At 42.1% G+C, this 15,483-nt stretch overlaps 1 protein-coding gene across 1 annotated transcript; it reads left to right on the forward strand.

The window, feature by feature from the left end:
• The first annotated feature begins 2,275 nt into the window (after positions 1-2,275).
• On the forward strand, positions 2,276-15,483 carry rin1b (Ras and Rab interactor 1b). Its single transcript, XM_078275647.1, has 11 exons — positions 2,276-2,419; positions 2,784-2,898; positions 3,141-3,213; positions 3,857-3,948; positions 4,673-4,848; positions 5,167-5,451; positions 5,713-6,268; positions 10,039-10,347; positions 10,949-11,080; positions 12,046-12,215; positions 15,160-15,483. Exons 1-11 carry the CDS (start codon positions 2,276-2,278, stop codon positions 15,481-15,483), a joined length of 2,376 nt encoding a protein of 791 aa, XP_078131773.1.

A 15,483-nucleotide genomic window follows, 5' to 3' on the forward strand; every position in this document is an offset into this window, starting at 1 on the left:
CAGATCAAGGTGTTTTCACTGTTTTTATGTTCAATAAATGCAACATCTTTCCAAAAGTCAATGAATAATCCTGATTTCAATATTGACCAAAATAATCGTGATTATGATTTTTTCAATAATCGAGCAGCCCTACTATAGGTAGTAAGATAGTTAGCCGGGCATGCTAACGTTTGCAGCTTACGTTAAAACATAAACACACCTTTTCTGCATGTGGAGAAATCCAAAGCTTGACACTCCTGCCCTATCTAGTTACAGTTGCTAAACTATAATCAGACAGTTGCTGTTTTTGGGTTCAGAAAACTGTCAATTCTTCTCATTTTAAAACCAAATCAAAAACCCTCTTCTTTTGATTGGTGTCTGCTGTATTTGATTCCTAACCCCTCTAACACTATTCACCATTAACTGCGAAGGGTCCTTCAGAGTGCAGATTGGCTCACAGATTACTGGTTTCCCCGAGACGAGGGGAGAGTCATGTTTATAAGTGGCAGGGGGTGATGAAAAATGGGAACGATTGATGATGATTTTTGAATTAAGAACAATATTCATAATGCTTCCTCTAATACCACTGAAACAGGCTGCTGCATCTGCATTTGCGTAGAAATGAACGTTGGTTCTCTGATGTGAGGGAGGAAGCAACTAACAAAATACTGATTATTAATGGCATCACTTTATTATTTATTTAGTGTCATATTTCTTTGGGAGAAAAAAAAGACTTCCTAGTCTCTGCACCCTGGAAAACCTGTCATATATTTAAAATAGTTTGTGTCTGTGCGTGAGTGTGTGCGTGCGCGCATGCGTGTGTGTTCTTCTGTGCACGAGCATCTCCAACTTGTCAGAGAAAGGGTGTTTCACTGAGTAGGAATGCCTGGTAGGATGTGTAGGCCCAGGTTGCTATGGCAACCATCTGCTGCTATGCTCACAAGCGTTCGCCATCAGCCCACACAGTGTGACATCCAGCAGCAAGCCAATCTGAGAGATAAGAGAGAGAGAGAGAAAGTAAATCTGTTATTTGAATGTTAACACTAAAGGGCCAAAAATAAGGAAAACACGCAGTTCAAGCTGAATGATTGGAGCACGTATGTAAAGGTGCATTTTTTTTCCAAAAAGTGTAAGTTCAAACACTTGAATTCTTTAGAAATATGTTGAGTTTTCTGCTGTTACAGTGAAGACAGAAGGAGGAGAGGTGTACAGCCCACTGAAGCACGCAACAATGCTTTGATTATAGATTGAACAGAAGGATGTAAAGCTGCTTTAAAATGTTTAAAACTTTGAACTGAGGTTTGGTGAAGAAAAACTTTGTTCAAGTTAAAGCCACCTTCACACAGCAGGTAAAAGTTGACTCAGGGGTTAAGATGCCGACCATGAACCACAACATCCTCAGTTTGAATCAAGCCGGAAACCTTTGTTGCATCACTCTCCCTCACTCATTTCCTGTCATCTCTCCACTATAGTTATCTAATAAAGGCAAAAAAAGCATAATAATAATAATAATAAAAGTTGCCAAAAATCAGCATTTGTGTTTGATATGAAACCAAACCAAACAGCTGCCTTTTTTAAGTGAAAAAATACATTAAATCTGATTTTTTTAAGGTCCCCCGGCTGGGAGCCAAACTGTGAATGTTGCAGTTATATGATATGCATCTTAACCTACTTTTTAAGCTATTGGGGTACCCTGTTTGCCTCCTCTTCTCATAATATTTATATATATATATATATATTCAAAGTAGCGTCCATTTTACTTCTGTACCTCCAGCCCTCAACATTAAACAAATATAGGGCCTAACAACAACATTTGATCCTATCAAGAAATCAATGAAATGGTGGCAATAAATGCTAGCAGTGTGAACGTGTGTATAAAACAGCTACATGTACAGTATATGTTCACCTTTACGCAGACAACTTTTACCAGTATACAGTAAGTACACTTGTGTAGTGCATAGGTTTCACTTCAGCTTTAGGTGTCACAGTCTGGGCTTAACTCTAAAGGAAAGCTGAGCAAACTACTACTCATGTAGTAATACATATTGTACTCATTGCAGCCTAAAGTCAACTCATTGACAAAAAAAGATACAAAAAGAAAATAAGTAAGTATGACCTTGTGGACAACTATTTAGTCAGTGTGAAATACAGACATCGGAAAGCTAATCGTAAGCTAATAGGGCTAACAACAGTAAATAAAATGTGAATAATTTTGTGAAAATAGACAATCAGGCATAAAAAAGAGAAAGACCTCATCTGATGGTTGTTGAATAATAACCTTGTACATGTGTTTCAGATGCAGGAGATGGGCAGTACACATCGAGGCTCTGAGAGGGTCTTCAGCGTCCTGGATCGTCTGCTGCTCACACATCCTGTGTGGCTGCAGCTGTCACTCAGCCAAGACTCTGCCCTCTATATCCTGCTCAGAGAGCCTGTTGGGGTGCGTACAAGTCAATTATTTCAGTCATGTGACCTACCTTATTAGTTAAAAGAATACAGGAATACATTTTAGGACCCACTGATACTTTTTAAGAAACTAAATATGCTTTAATTTCTCCAAAAGTGAAAGAATTTTTTTGTTCATCTTGACCGAAGACATTAAAATGAATAGTTCAACATATTTGGGGAATATTTGCTTTAAAACCTCAGCACCTTATCATTTTAACAAATATTTTGTTCTCATTTCGTATTCAACAACTACAGCTCCTCTGAGGCTTTGACGGCATACCGATGTGAAAAGTAAATATATTTTTAACATCCCTGTGCTTTATTCTTGTTTCCGTGGTGGCTGTTGGTGCTTACAGACCTTTTTGGTGCGTAAATGCAGCTCCAGCCAGAGGAAGGTGCTGTGTTTGAGAGTGACAGCCGAGAAAAGGGCCTCCTCTGTTAAGGAGTGCTTCATCTGTGAGGAGGACTCCAGTGAGTATAAAACAAGCTAGATAAGCATGCATTATTAACCTGCGATACGCATAACGCTACATTTCTCTGCTCACCGTTTGTGGTGCAGTGCATACACTTACTGGGTGAAGTAGTGCGGGACAGAGAAAATGGGTCCTCCAGATTATTTGCAGTTGCCATATATCTCCTGTCAAATAGTAACAAGTCTCCCACTGCCTCCTCAGCTGTCAATAAAACTCTAACTCTGTCTCTTCTCTAACCAGCATTCGCCTTGGAGAGCTCAGCACTCACCTTCCCTGACCTGTGTCGACTGGTGGCCTTCTACTGTATCAGCAGGTGATGTTTTATTTGAACTAAACATCTGTGGGCAAAAGTAAGTTGGGATGTTCTTCATGGTTTCCCCAGTTCTAATGAAGGGAAATCCTAATGTGACAGCACACAATGATATACATTATAAGACAATAGTGTGCTTTCAGTTTTATAACAGTTTAGAGAAGGCTCTTTCCTGTTACAACATGACAATGCCCCTGTGCACAAAGTGAGCTCCATAAAGAAATTGTTTTTCCAGTTTGGTGTAGAAGAACTGGCTTGCACAGAGCCCTGACCTTATCCCCATCCAACACATTTGGGATTAACTGGACTGGGAGCCACAACATCAGTGGTCAACCTCTGTAATGCTCTTACGGCTGAATGGGAGCAAAACTCTTTAGCCAGGTTCCAAAATATTGTAGATAGCCTTCCCAGAAGAGTGGATGTCCACATACGTTTGGCCATGCAGTGCACCTGATGTCATTCAGCCAAGGCCCTCTGGAAATCTCATGGCCACTGTGTGTGTTGTGTGTATGGCGTCCTTTTATACGTTGCGTCCTCTAACCTGAGCCTTGGTTTGATTTCTTTAAATGGAGGCTGTAACAGCCACACACATGCCCAGGGTTTGATTTCATTTCTTTCTGTGTGTCTATTTTTTTCTTGTCTGCAGAGATGTGTTGCCCTTCCCACTGGAGCTACCAGAGGCCATCGCTAAAGCCACAACACATAGGCAGCTGGAGGCCATCTCACACATGGGCCAAGGTACAATGATTGAAGAGCTCTCATCCTTTTAAAACTGAATTTACTAAGTACTTTACTTTGTCGCTTGCTCTAAATAACAATACATACTTTACTAAGATGATTAATAAGAGAGCATACCTATAAATATTAAAGTTGCACATATTCTTTGTGTAGATAACTATCAAACTTAAGTTAGGCGTCATTTTTTTATGATTAACACCTCCTTGCAGCACTGGATACTGTGAGGATACAGTGAAGCTCCTCTGTAATGACTTTTTCTCAGCAATGTATTCAATTCAATTTAATTCAAGTAACTTTATTTATCGAATTGCAAATGTGAGAGGGTAAAGGAATAAGTGACTAAGTAGTGACTGCCAGCTTGCATCTATTTTAACATGGCAAACGTGTTCTGATGCAGCGCGGCAGCAGAGAGCGAGGTGTGACTTTAAGATGGCTAAAAGGGACACAAGTAAGACACAGTATGTGTCACTGACTCTAGCTCAAAGATAAAAGACTCGTTCTCACCATGGTTCTGCAAAATCTGTTTGCACTACTAGCCTGAAAGAGAAAAATAAAGGTTCTATGTGTAGCATTTTAACACAAGTGTGTAATTACTGCATTGATTTTGAAATATTAATAAAATTGCTGCATAAAAAATCTAATTGATTGGTTGGTATATCTGCAATTACCGAATGTGTGACTGAAAAACGTTGGTATCCAAACTCTCTTCTTCTTTCTGGACTAGATTTCTGGAGCACTCCGACTGCTTCAGATATCCAAAACGGACCGGTGGACCCGGTTGCATCAACCAGCGGCAACCAGGGTCAGATGGCCCAGGAGCGATGTACCCTGCTGACCCGGGGTAGACCAGGCAAACTCTGCTTCATCAACCCGCTCTTCCTACAGCTGGAGGTTAGCAAGGTTAGTAGTGAAGGTTGTGGGGGTTATGTGAGCTTTCTCTGAGACCATTTAACTCTCCACTGTTGTGATGTTCTAGTATTTTATCTTAATTTGAACTTTAAAGGGTTTATAGAATAAAAGAAAATTTTGTGTAGCTCCTGAAAAGTTTGCTTTTTTAAAAGTTAAGTCCATTACAAGGGCTCTGAATCCATCCTCCTACTGTGGATGACTGCTAATATAATACTGTTTACCTTGCACTTCACCTTTTACCCTTTGAAAAATAAACAGTTCAAAAGTCACTGGCTTTTGATAGATTAAGGATTGAATCTTTTTCTACAGCAGCCACAACTCACTAACCACAGTGCCTCCAATAAACGGCACCGCTTCAAGCGCAGCATGCGGCTCAGGCTCTCCGAGTCCTCAATGAATCTGTCCATGGAAGGGGTCGGCTCCTTCTCACCTCGCTCATCATTGGAGCTGCCCGGCGGGTCAGAGAGGCTGCAGAAGGCCAGCACTAACCCACAGAGAAGAATTCACCCTGGGGCAGGGGTCCTGAGGAGAACCCCTGCTGTATCACCGGGTTCTGCAGAGGAAGAGGACATGATGTCTGTCTACGTGCCGCAAGTAATATGTGTTTTTATTTGTCTTTCAAGACCATGCCTTCACTTCTATGTGGGACTGTGAATATTAGGAAGTTTAGAAAATCATCTTTACAGTCACATAATACTTTTTAATGATATTCAAATGAAATTAAGCGTGCTTTGTTATTTTGTAAACTGAGCTCATCTTGCATTTAGGAAATTCATACTAAGATACGATAAGAAATTCCCCACCACAATATCTCTATTATCATGCTGTAAAATAATCACTTCTGTCCTGGTCAAGACATCTGCTAAAGTTGGGGAGCCTCCACAGCCCCAGCAGTCCGCCCAAGCAGTGGAGACAGGCATCGAGGTGGCGGTTCTTGCCCTGGAGCGCCGCCCGGCTCCGTCCCTGGCCGAGCTCGACAGCAGCAGCTCCTTCAGCAGCATGGACGAGGACAATGACTCTGATCCAGAAAGCATGACCCAAGCCCCAACTCACTTCTACCAGCGCCCGCCGCTTGTGCGCTCTCGAGGCCGTGGTGGGCTGCACCGCATGAGTGAGGCGTTTGTGTGTTTCTTTGCTCCGGACAAGCGGCTGACGCGACTGGTGGAGGAGCTGTCCAGAGACAGGCGCTCCATCTTTGGGGGCATGGTTCAGGACTTCCTCCTGGCACAGAGAGAAGTGCTCAAATCCCTGGCTTCCTCTTCTTCGTCCTCATCCTCTTCCACTTCACATGTGACCTCTGTGCAGCTCCTGCAGGGTCTGCGCCTCTTTCTGTCCCAGGCAAGGTGCTGCCTGCTGGACAGTGGAGAGCTGGAGCCTCCCATTGAAACCCTGGTGCCAGAGAACGAGAAAGGTACACAAACACATTATCAAAGTAAAACACATTATATTTGAATCATAGCATGAACTATGTATTTCTACTTTCTTGCACAAATTAAAGCTAGCTGTAGGACGAGAAGGGATGGCCTACCACATCTCAACTCGTTTTGCAGCCTTGTGCCTCAAACAACCTGATTGGTTGATCCAACTTCCTGTCAGGAGATGTTCAAAAATGTTTAATTCAAAATGATACAGCAGAACTAAACTGGACAGATTTAATTATTACCCAATATCTGGAAATGTGTAACGGAAAACATCTCTGAATAACACCTGTGTAGACGGAGAAGTATGTCCAGTGGCGTAATGAGCCAACACCGGGCCCCTAAGCAGGATTATCAAGGCGGGCCCCCCATACTACAGCACGTGATGACGGCGCAATGTCCACGAGTAGGCTACCATCAATAGGACAGGATAGGATCATAGAGACACAGCATATAAGAGATGAGATGACTGACAAAATCAGGAGTAGCCTACGCTTGTTTTGGGGAGAATAATAATTATTACTATTAATTAATTACTCTGGGCTGAGATTTCCTAGGAACCTCACCAAAAAGGTTCAGGATGCTGCAAATGTTGGTATAATATGAAAATGGCTGGTGGGTTTGAGACAAAAAGTAATAATTTATTGAATTAATCAAATTTGAACATATGTGTCAGTGGCTTGTTGATCTTGACATTGTTAGTTAATTTCCTATCCGTTGCCTGGGATACACATTCATACGGTTTGATAAAGTACTTATTGGACTTTAACTTAGCATTGCACTTACAATAACGAGCATAGCTGTCCTCAATTTAGGTCATCCTGTACGTCTCATCTCCGGTTTTTCCTGCATCCACCGTGTGTGATTTTGTGTGTGTGTGTGTGTGTGTGTGTGTGTGTGTGTGTGTGTGTGTGTGTGTCAGTCGCGTGGGGAACTCAGCAGCCCCTCCCGCTGCAGAGATCAGACAGGATGTAAACAGCAGCAGCTTTCAGTGACTTTAGAGTGAAAAAACGTTACAGCGTACATTGATGTTAAAATGTTTACAGGTTGGCAGGACGGTCTGAAATGTTCTGCACGGTCTTTCGTTGTACGTTTTGTTGGTAAATGTGAGATGCTCGAGTCACACACGTGAAGAGAACGGTCTCTGAAACAAGGAAATGAATTTGACCCGTTCTCACTCCTGCTTGGTCAGTGGCCAAATGCGATAGGGGGCCCCAGCTGTCAATCAATATCTTCACGCGGGCCCCTGATTAGTCCGCGTCTGAGTATGTCCCAGCTTTTAACATTATTGCAGCCATTAGTTACAACTTATCAATCTCCTATAAAGTATACCTCAACTCAAAGTAAGTCACTTAGTGAATTATTTGATTGAATTTAGCTGACTGTGCCGGATTATATTCTGAGCTCAATCTTCTCAACCATGTGAATATCCCGTACGCATGATTAGTTTATCAAGTCAAAACGAGGAGACAGTGAGTGCAGCAGGGGACTGGAGGAGGGAGAGATATGTGAAGAAAAAAAAACGCTATTAGAAAACACTGATTCAATAGAGCACAGTGCCAGAGGATGCAGGTCTATGGAAACAGACAGCCTTTTCTCATAGATGGTGGGCTGCCCAGGCTCCAGTGAAAGGCACTGTCAACACAAAGTAGTTTGCGTGGGGGGAGTAGAGCATCATTCACTAAAGCTCATATTGTCTCTGGTATTTAGAAAACAGTATTAGGAAAGCCCTGCCCGGTGCGCCTGCTTTTATATCCAACATATTCAAAATGAGGTTCTTCACGTTACTCTAAAGACATCGCAGGGTGCTACTTTGAAAGAATTCTAGTTAGAGATTTTGACACAGTCCTGTGCGTAGGTTTTTCTTTTATGGACTTCTGTGCGGCCGAGTGTGTGTTTGCAGGTGTGTTTGTGTGTAAACCTGTGATGATGGATGGTTGCCTGGCAGTACAGAGGCTTCAGGGGAGAGCGGTCCTCCGCTGCTTTCCTTCCTCCCATCCTTCCTTCCTGCGCTTTGATTCTGATCTATCTCACTTTGCGTCGGTGGGAGGCATTTGCATTTTTTTCTCCCCCTCATTTATCATAAAAATATATCACAGACCCACGCTCACTTGAAGAGCAGCACGATTCAGGGGAGGGTGGGAGGGAGGGATAGAAATAGGCAGGATACTTTGAAAGTGTAATCAGTTACAGATCTGGGAGTAACCGCTGAAACAGTCAGTTTTCTTTTGTACTAGCCAGTAACTGACAAGGCTGTAATCACACTACACATACTCTGTTACTCCCCAGAGCTGGTAAAAGAGAGAGGGATACTGGGAGGGGGGAGGAGAGGGAGGCAGAAAAACAGAGCATGGAGGGCGTGAATGATTAATCACAAGGGGGAAAGATATAGTAAGATAGATAGGGGGATATGTTGGGGAATTATACAGGAGGGGAACATGAAGAATGGAGAGAGGGAGAGGAGGATTTGATGATGAGTGGAAAACCGTGTGCACTGGAGAATTGTTACCCACTTAGTCAGGACTGCCCACTGACTGATCACTGTGTGTGTGTGTGTGTGTGTGTGTGTGTGTGTGTGTGTGTGTGTGTGTGTGTGTGTGTGTGTGTGTGTGTGTGTGTGTGTGTGCATGTTTCCACCTGGAGAGCATGCAAGTGTAACATGTCCACGACTCTGTGTCTTACATATCTCTGTTGTCAGGCCAAAAATAAAACGGTATCTCCAGTCTTGATGACGTGTGCATTTCTGACTGTATGCAAAGAGTTTTTAAAAGAGTGGTTTAACATTTGGGGAAGTACGGTAATTCCCTTTCTTTCAGAGAGTGAGATGATTGACACCTCTCTCATATCTGTGTTAAGAGCCAGGCGATGATTAACCTATCTTAGCATAAAAAGACCACAAACAGGGAAAACCGCTGGCCTGGCTCTGTCCAAAGTTTAAAAAAAAAACAAATATGCATACAAGCACAAGATCACTAATTAACAGGTTGTATCTCCTTGGTTTAATATGTTCACAAACAGAAATGTAAAAAACAATTGTGATTTTACAGGGAGCTACATACATACAATAACTATTTATTGGCAAACAGCTAGCTAACTAATAACTGACAGTTAAACAGCCAGACACAAAGCTGTTGTGACTGACTAGCGCTAGCATGTTTCCGACTGGCTACTGTGTTAGCGCTTAGTTCACCAACATGTTTTGTGAGTAGTCACTACGTCACAGAGCTTCCAACACCACCTATTTCCAGGACTGTGTGCAGGACTTTACTGGTTTATGTTCATTTGATTGAAAACAGGTGATATGAAAAGGTCCTGCTTTATTACCTAATCTTGATGCCCTGTCTTGAGGAGAGAGGACAATTTAGAAATCACATGAACACTAGATGCTGGTATTGATTATTTTTGTTGTGTTTTGTGTTTGTATATGTTCTGTGTTTTGTCCATTGGTTAAAATGGTAAAAACACTATTTAATCACATATGCTATCAATAAGAAAAGCAGATGTCCCCTGCACAGCAGAAAAATTGTCCTTGCTATTATATAACATTTTCTACAAGTGAGAGAGTGACTCCATTTTCATTGTAGACACTTCATTCACCCTAGAAAAAGCAGCATACCTTTCTGGGCCTCTTGCCAGTGCCTCTAGATATGCAGACACATTTCTCCACCTGCAAATTACCAGATAAATAAATCGCACAAGCAACGCAGTAGCACAAAAATGTTTAGTTTCAGCCCAGACAATGAACCCCTCCCTCTGTCCTCAGATCTGGCGCTGGAGCGGGCCATGTTCTCCTGTGTGCTCAGGCCTCTGAAGTCCCACCTTGAAAAAGCTCTAATTGCGTCGCACAATCAGGACGGCACCAGCCAGCGCCTCACCCAAAACATGGTCCGTCTGAAGGGGGACGTCGCCATGGAGCGGCTCGGCGTGCGGACGGGCGTCCCTGACAGCCGCGAGGTGGAAAGGGTTAAGCAGAAGCTGGTCCTGATGCAGAGGACGCACTCGCCCATCGACAAGGTGCTGCTGCTGCTGCAAGTGTGCAAGTGCGTCCACAAGGCTATGGGGTCCTTACATGGTGAGACCAAATACTTTGTTGTTTTGTTGGATTGTAAGGTTCTCCTGTAACTAAAAAGTATTAGTAGCAGTCATTATTCAAAAACTACACATCACTTCAATATGGGAGATGTTTTTGAAACATACTGTATTTGCTGCTTAAAAGCTTCCCTGTTAAAGGAATGAAGGTCAACAATATTTGCAAAGCTGAGTGGCTTGTCACTTTCAAAAAGCTCCACACTTACTGTGACATACTGTATCTGTGTGAGCTGTAGCACGACCTGCCTGCTTTTCAGCACGACCTGCTGGAAATGAATTGCGTCATCATGTCAGTACAATCGAATATTGGGTTTAGTTTTGGAATTGGTGTATTGTAACTTATTTGATATTTTTACCAACTATCATTTGCAAAGTCTAGTTAGATGGGTCACTATGCTAGGCTAAACTTAAACTGAGTGAAACCAAATGATTTGGACCAAAAAGACAGCTTTTTTTAATTATTTCTCTCTATACTTTGCTAGTATATATAAATAATATTCAATTAAAATTTTCAGCAACCTGCATCAACAAAATCAAAGATAATAGCGTACCCATATATTGGTCTCCTGTTGTTTTCTTTCCAGGACAGGACGTGAGCTGGGAAGACTTCCTGCCGTCATTGTCTTACGTGATTGTGGAGTGTAACAAGCCTCACATCCTGATAGAGGTGGAGTACATGATGGAGCTGCTGGAGCCCTCCTGGCTCGGAGGAGAGGGTACGACCTAAACTCAAAGTGCCACCTGTAACTCAAAAATGTCGGCTGTTGAGGAGCTGTGCTTTTAATTAGTTCAACCAATAACAGACTGTATTGTTTGTCTTTAGAAAACAAGTAAATAGGATATACACCCCTACAGCAGGTAAATTAACAGCTGTCGACTTGAGTTACATGACTTAAACTCTTTGTTTGAAGTTTAGTCATTAGTGAAAGAAAATGTCCTCCACTCCAGTGACTCACTGTGACTGTTGGTGTTTACATTTTAAAGTGACCTAAAGTGGCGTTAAATTATGCAACAAATGCATTTTGACTTGGTTAGAACTCCAAACCCAGTGTGTAGGACTTGTATGGCTGGCTGTTTGGTCAAAATGCATTATCATTATGGAAATGTAAATACTTATGTTTTACTCAGAAGTTACTTTACTGTAATTAAGGCTGAAACTAATGATTATTTTCATTATCACTAAATCTGCCAATTATTTTCTTGATTCATTGATTAATCGTTTCGTATAAGGCTAACTACGAAGCTAGCATATTCAATTTGCTATCATAGAAAACTAAAAAAAAACAGCAAAGTATCTGAGAACCCACTACCAGTGAAGTTTTAGTATTTTTTCTTTAAAAAATGACTTGATTTTGTTATCTAAATAGTTGCCGACTAAATAAAGTCAAAAAAGTAATTAATTAATTCAGATCTAGATGTAACTAAGTGTGACTAAGTAGATTTTGGTTGTCACATCTTTTAATAACCTCAACTTTATTTTTTCCTTTAACTTTTACATTCTTACTAGTAAGAAAACAAGCCAGTTTCTAATAAGTATATTATACACAGTTACTACTACTACTTCTAGTACTAGTAACTAGTACTTGCTCATTAATCACTAGGTCCTGTTTTAATTTGACTAACTATTTGGCTCTTATTTAAAGCTACTAGAAGCTAAGTTGTATTGTCTTTGTGGTTCCAGGTGGCTACTACCTGACCAGTGCGTATGCCAGTCTGTGTCTGATCCAGAGCCTGGACAGGGAGCAGCCGTTCACCGGCTGCCTGACACCGGAGGCCCAGGAGGCTCTGAAGGAGTGGAGCTGCAGACGGAGCCTTGAGGCCCAGAGACAAAAGGAGAACCAGCAGAGCCAGGTAGGTACAGTACCAGATGTTTTGATTGTAGTAGCAACCCACAGAAGCACTGGTAGTGTTACAGTATGTGTGGGTTTGCACAGTGATCTTCTATATAGCTGCCACACATAGCTGCCCTGTGTGAAGTGCTGATTGATGTGCATTGATGTGTAGGAACTCCTGCTTATTATGCAGTGAAACAGTTCTATGGGATAGTCTCCACAGTACCATGTGAACAACAATGGCAAAAAAATAAAAATAAAAATATTTTTATATTAGAATTGCTGTTAGTGAAAATAAATTGTTATTTGTGTCAAAACTAAATATTTTTTCAATGCTTTAAGTACTTTGGATAACTGTTAATGCTTATGAGACAATTTATAGTAGAGAAAAATAGTCACATGCTAAGTGATGCTGGAAGGTTAGAGTGATACAGAGCTTCCTAAAATATAGGCTGTAACCCTAAATGGGTTTCAGGTGGCTGACTGCGGATTGAAGGCTGTAAAATACAACAACCAGTAATGTAATGTGATTGACAGCAGGGGCTCCTTACTCTTCGTTTATTGCAGATGCTGCACAGGTCATAAACTATCGCAGACAGAGTTATTGTTGTGTGCAGATAGGAAAATAAAAGGTCAGGGCCTGTATTCACAAAACATTTGATCTTACTAGAACTACTCCTACATGGCACTAGAAGTTCCTAGCTAAGAGTGTCCTCCTACAACCTATTCAGAAAGCTGCTGAGACCAACTTTTACTAAAGAATTGGGACATCTCTTAAACTGAGAGAAAGGGCGGGGTTAATCCCCATCACTAAGGATGATGTCATGTTTCCTGAAACTGTGATTGGCTGTCTTGGGTTTCTGTCAGTGAATTTCTGATAGAAATACTGTAGGAGGTATGTTGCCATATCTAAATAAATATTTAAAAATAAAATGTATGCTAAATCAAGGTACCTTTATTAATACCTGAAGGTAGATTTGGTTCCACTGATTTAACATGAAACAAAGAGTAATATAGGCTACTTAATATAGTCAAGAATATGTGCAGCTGATTGTCAGCCTCTTACATGTCTGGCAGCTCGTTAACAATTATTATGAAAGAAGACTGGTAATTATCAGACTGCTATTTAGAGTTCTTGTCTGTAACTGACAGCCCCCCAAAAAATGAACTGTCCTGAATGATACCCTGGGTCTAAACTCCAGCTTCTAATGTTGAAAGAAGTTTCAAACAGACACTAAGAATCATCGACAAACTGTTTCCGCATTTCACAATTCAAACATGAACCTGTTTTATGTCTTTCGAAAGGCACAAAAGCAACAAAAACAAGGTGATAATCCACCCAAAGAGGTCAGACTTTACATTAATTATACTGATGGCGATGCCCGCTGAGCAACATCAGATTATCCAACATCTGTAAAACAATGACAGGTGGGGCAGAATGAGCAACAGCGACCCATATTTGATTCAAGTATTACTACTGGTGCTTCTTGGGGAGTCAACGGCAGCACTCTAATTTTTCAAGAGGTCAAGCAAAAGGGGAAGATTTTCAGTTGAACAATAGGTCATCCATCAAAAACCAGACAACACACCTGGATTTCACTTCTTTACGTGCAAACACATTTCAAAATCATTTTAGGGGATTAGTTTTTAGTAATTTTTAGAGGTAATCCGCTGATCTGGGGCCACCGGCTTACGATGGTGCACACACACACGCACACCAACCTTTACCTACACTTTCCTATTATCACTCTCCCGGCCCCAGATTGGTAAAACTGTCCACCAGATGCCATGTAAAAAAGGCATTGTCATCCACAACGTTTCTGTCTCGTCACGTGGTGCCTCTCCTGGCTTCAAATAGCCGATCTAACTCACCCGGCAGCCAGATTTTCCACTGACACAGGCGGGGATCAGTGAGCCAAGTGCTATGAAGAAGTGGGCGGTCAGATAACATGAAATTTATTGAGCTGCATCTACCCATCGAAGCAGGCAAACACAATATGCACACGGACAGCGAGGAGCTCAGTGACTCTGTAAGTTTTAATAATGGCAGACCTGTTGATTGGAATTGCTGGTGTGTGTGCGTTTCTTTTTCTTTTTTAGAGCATATTTGGCCACTTGTGCATCTGTGTGTGTGTGTGTGTGTGTGTGTGTGTGTGTGTGTGTGTGTGTGTGTGTGTGTGTGTGTGTGTGTGTGTGTGTGTGTGTTGGGGGGAGTGGGGGTAGTTGTGTGTGCAGGCAGGATTTGGGTTTTTGTGTGTGGCAGAGAAGAGAATTCTCTCTGGTTTGGTTAAAGGATTATGTTAAGTATGTTTTCATTGTGTGTGTTTATTTTTCAAAGAGAGTTGTGAGGTCGTCTGTAGGTGGTTGAATCTGACATTATATAATAGCTTAGGTACAGCACAATTGCTGGTAAGTGTTTAAAGAGTGCCAACTGTTGAGACAGACTCTTTTTTTATTTTTTATTTTTTTATCGTCTTTTTTTGTTCTTTTGAAAATGGCAAAAAGTTTCTGTTTGGATTAAAGTGTAGAGGGAAAACTCCACCAGAGCACCAAGATAGAGCGAGTTTAATGGATTGTATTTGGTGAGTTTGGATGTGGACATGCTCTAGTGGATTAATATTAGGAGTTTGTCAATGAAGCTGTAACATACAACAGAGAAAAGAGCAATTTTGACGAAGATGATTTTCATGTTTAATTTTTATCTTTTGGACCCACTGGTTGTGTGTGTGGGAAGTAAAAGCTTTGTTTTAGAGATCATTTATTTTATGAGCATCATTTTGACTCATAGTGGCTTGTCAGTGTGCCTGCACAGCTCTCACTCCTCTTCTGGCTCCATCTCTCTCTCCTCCCCCTCTTTTGCCCTCACCTCATAAGCCTCTTGACCTCTGTTTTGCATGAATACAGAATATATTCACTCTTTTTTTTTTCTCTCTTCTCCTCCCTCCCTCACTCCCTCCCTCCAGAGGTGCGTTCGGATACTGTTCCAGGACGGGGAGCGGAGCGCCGTGCGGACGTTGCAGTGGAGAGCCGGGGAGACCAGCCAGGCCCTGGCGCAGCTGTGTGCCGCCACTTTCGAAGTTTCCGACCCGGAGCAATACACCCTGTACTGGCGCAGTGGCGGCGAGATGAGGGCCCTGCCGCCTCAGGCCCAGCCTCAGGACCTGGCCAGCCACAGCGAGGGAGGCCCCTCGCTCTCCTACCTGAGAACCGACCACGACTTCAGCAAGATGCGGCGGCTCACCAGAGGTGGCGCCGTGGACCTGAGCGAGTCGGTGTGTGAGGAGTGA

This window comes from Sander vitreus, chromosome 19, assembly GCF_031162955.1.
Source record: "Sander vitreus isolate 19-12246 chromosome 19, sanVit1, whole genome shotgun sequence".
Classification (NCBI taxonomy): Eukaryota; Metazoa; Chordata; class Actinopteri; order Perciformes; family Percidae; genus Sander; species Sander vitreus.

Excerpts from the sequence above, each read along its gene's own strand:
- rin1b (XM_078275647.1), top strand. The coding sequence starts at position 2,276 with ATGCAGGAGATGGGCAGTACACATCGAGGCTCTGAGAGGGTCTTCAGC. Across the intron at positions 3,214-3,856 it reads GCCTTCTACTGTATCAGCAG|AGATGTGTTGCCCTTCCCAC; the intron begins GTGATGTTTTAT and ends TCTTGTCTGCAG. Across the intron at positions 11,081-12,045 it reads CTCCTGGCTCGGAGGAGAGG|GTGGCTACTACCTGACCAGT; the intron begins GTACGACCTAAA and ends TTGTGGTTCCAG.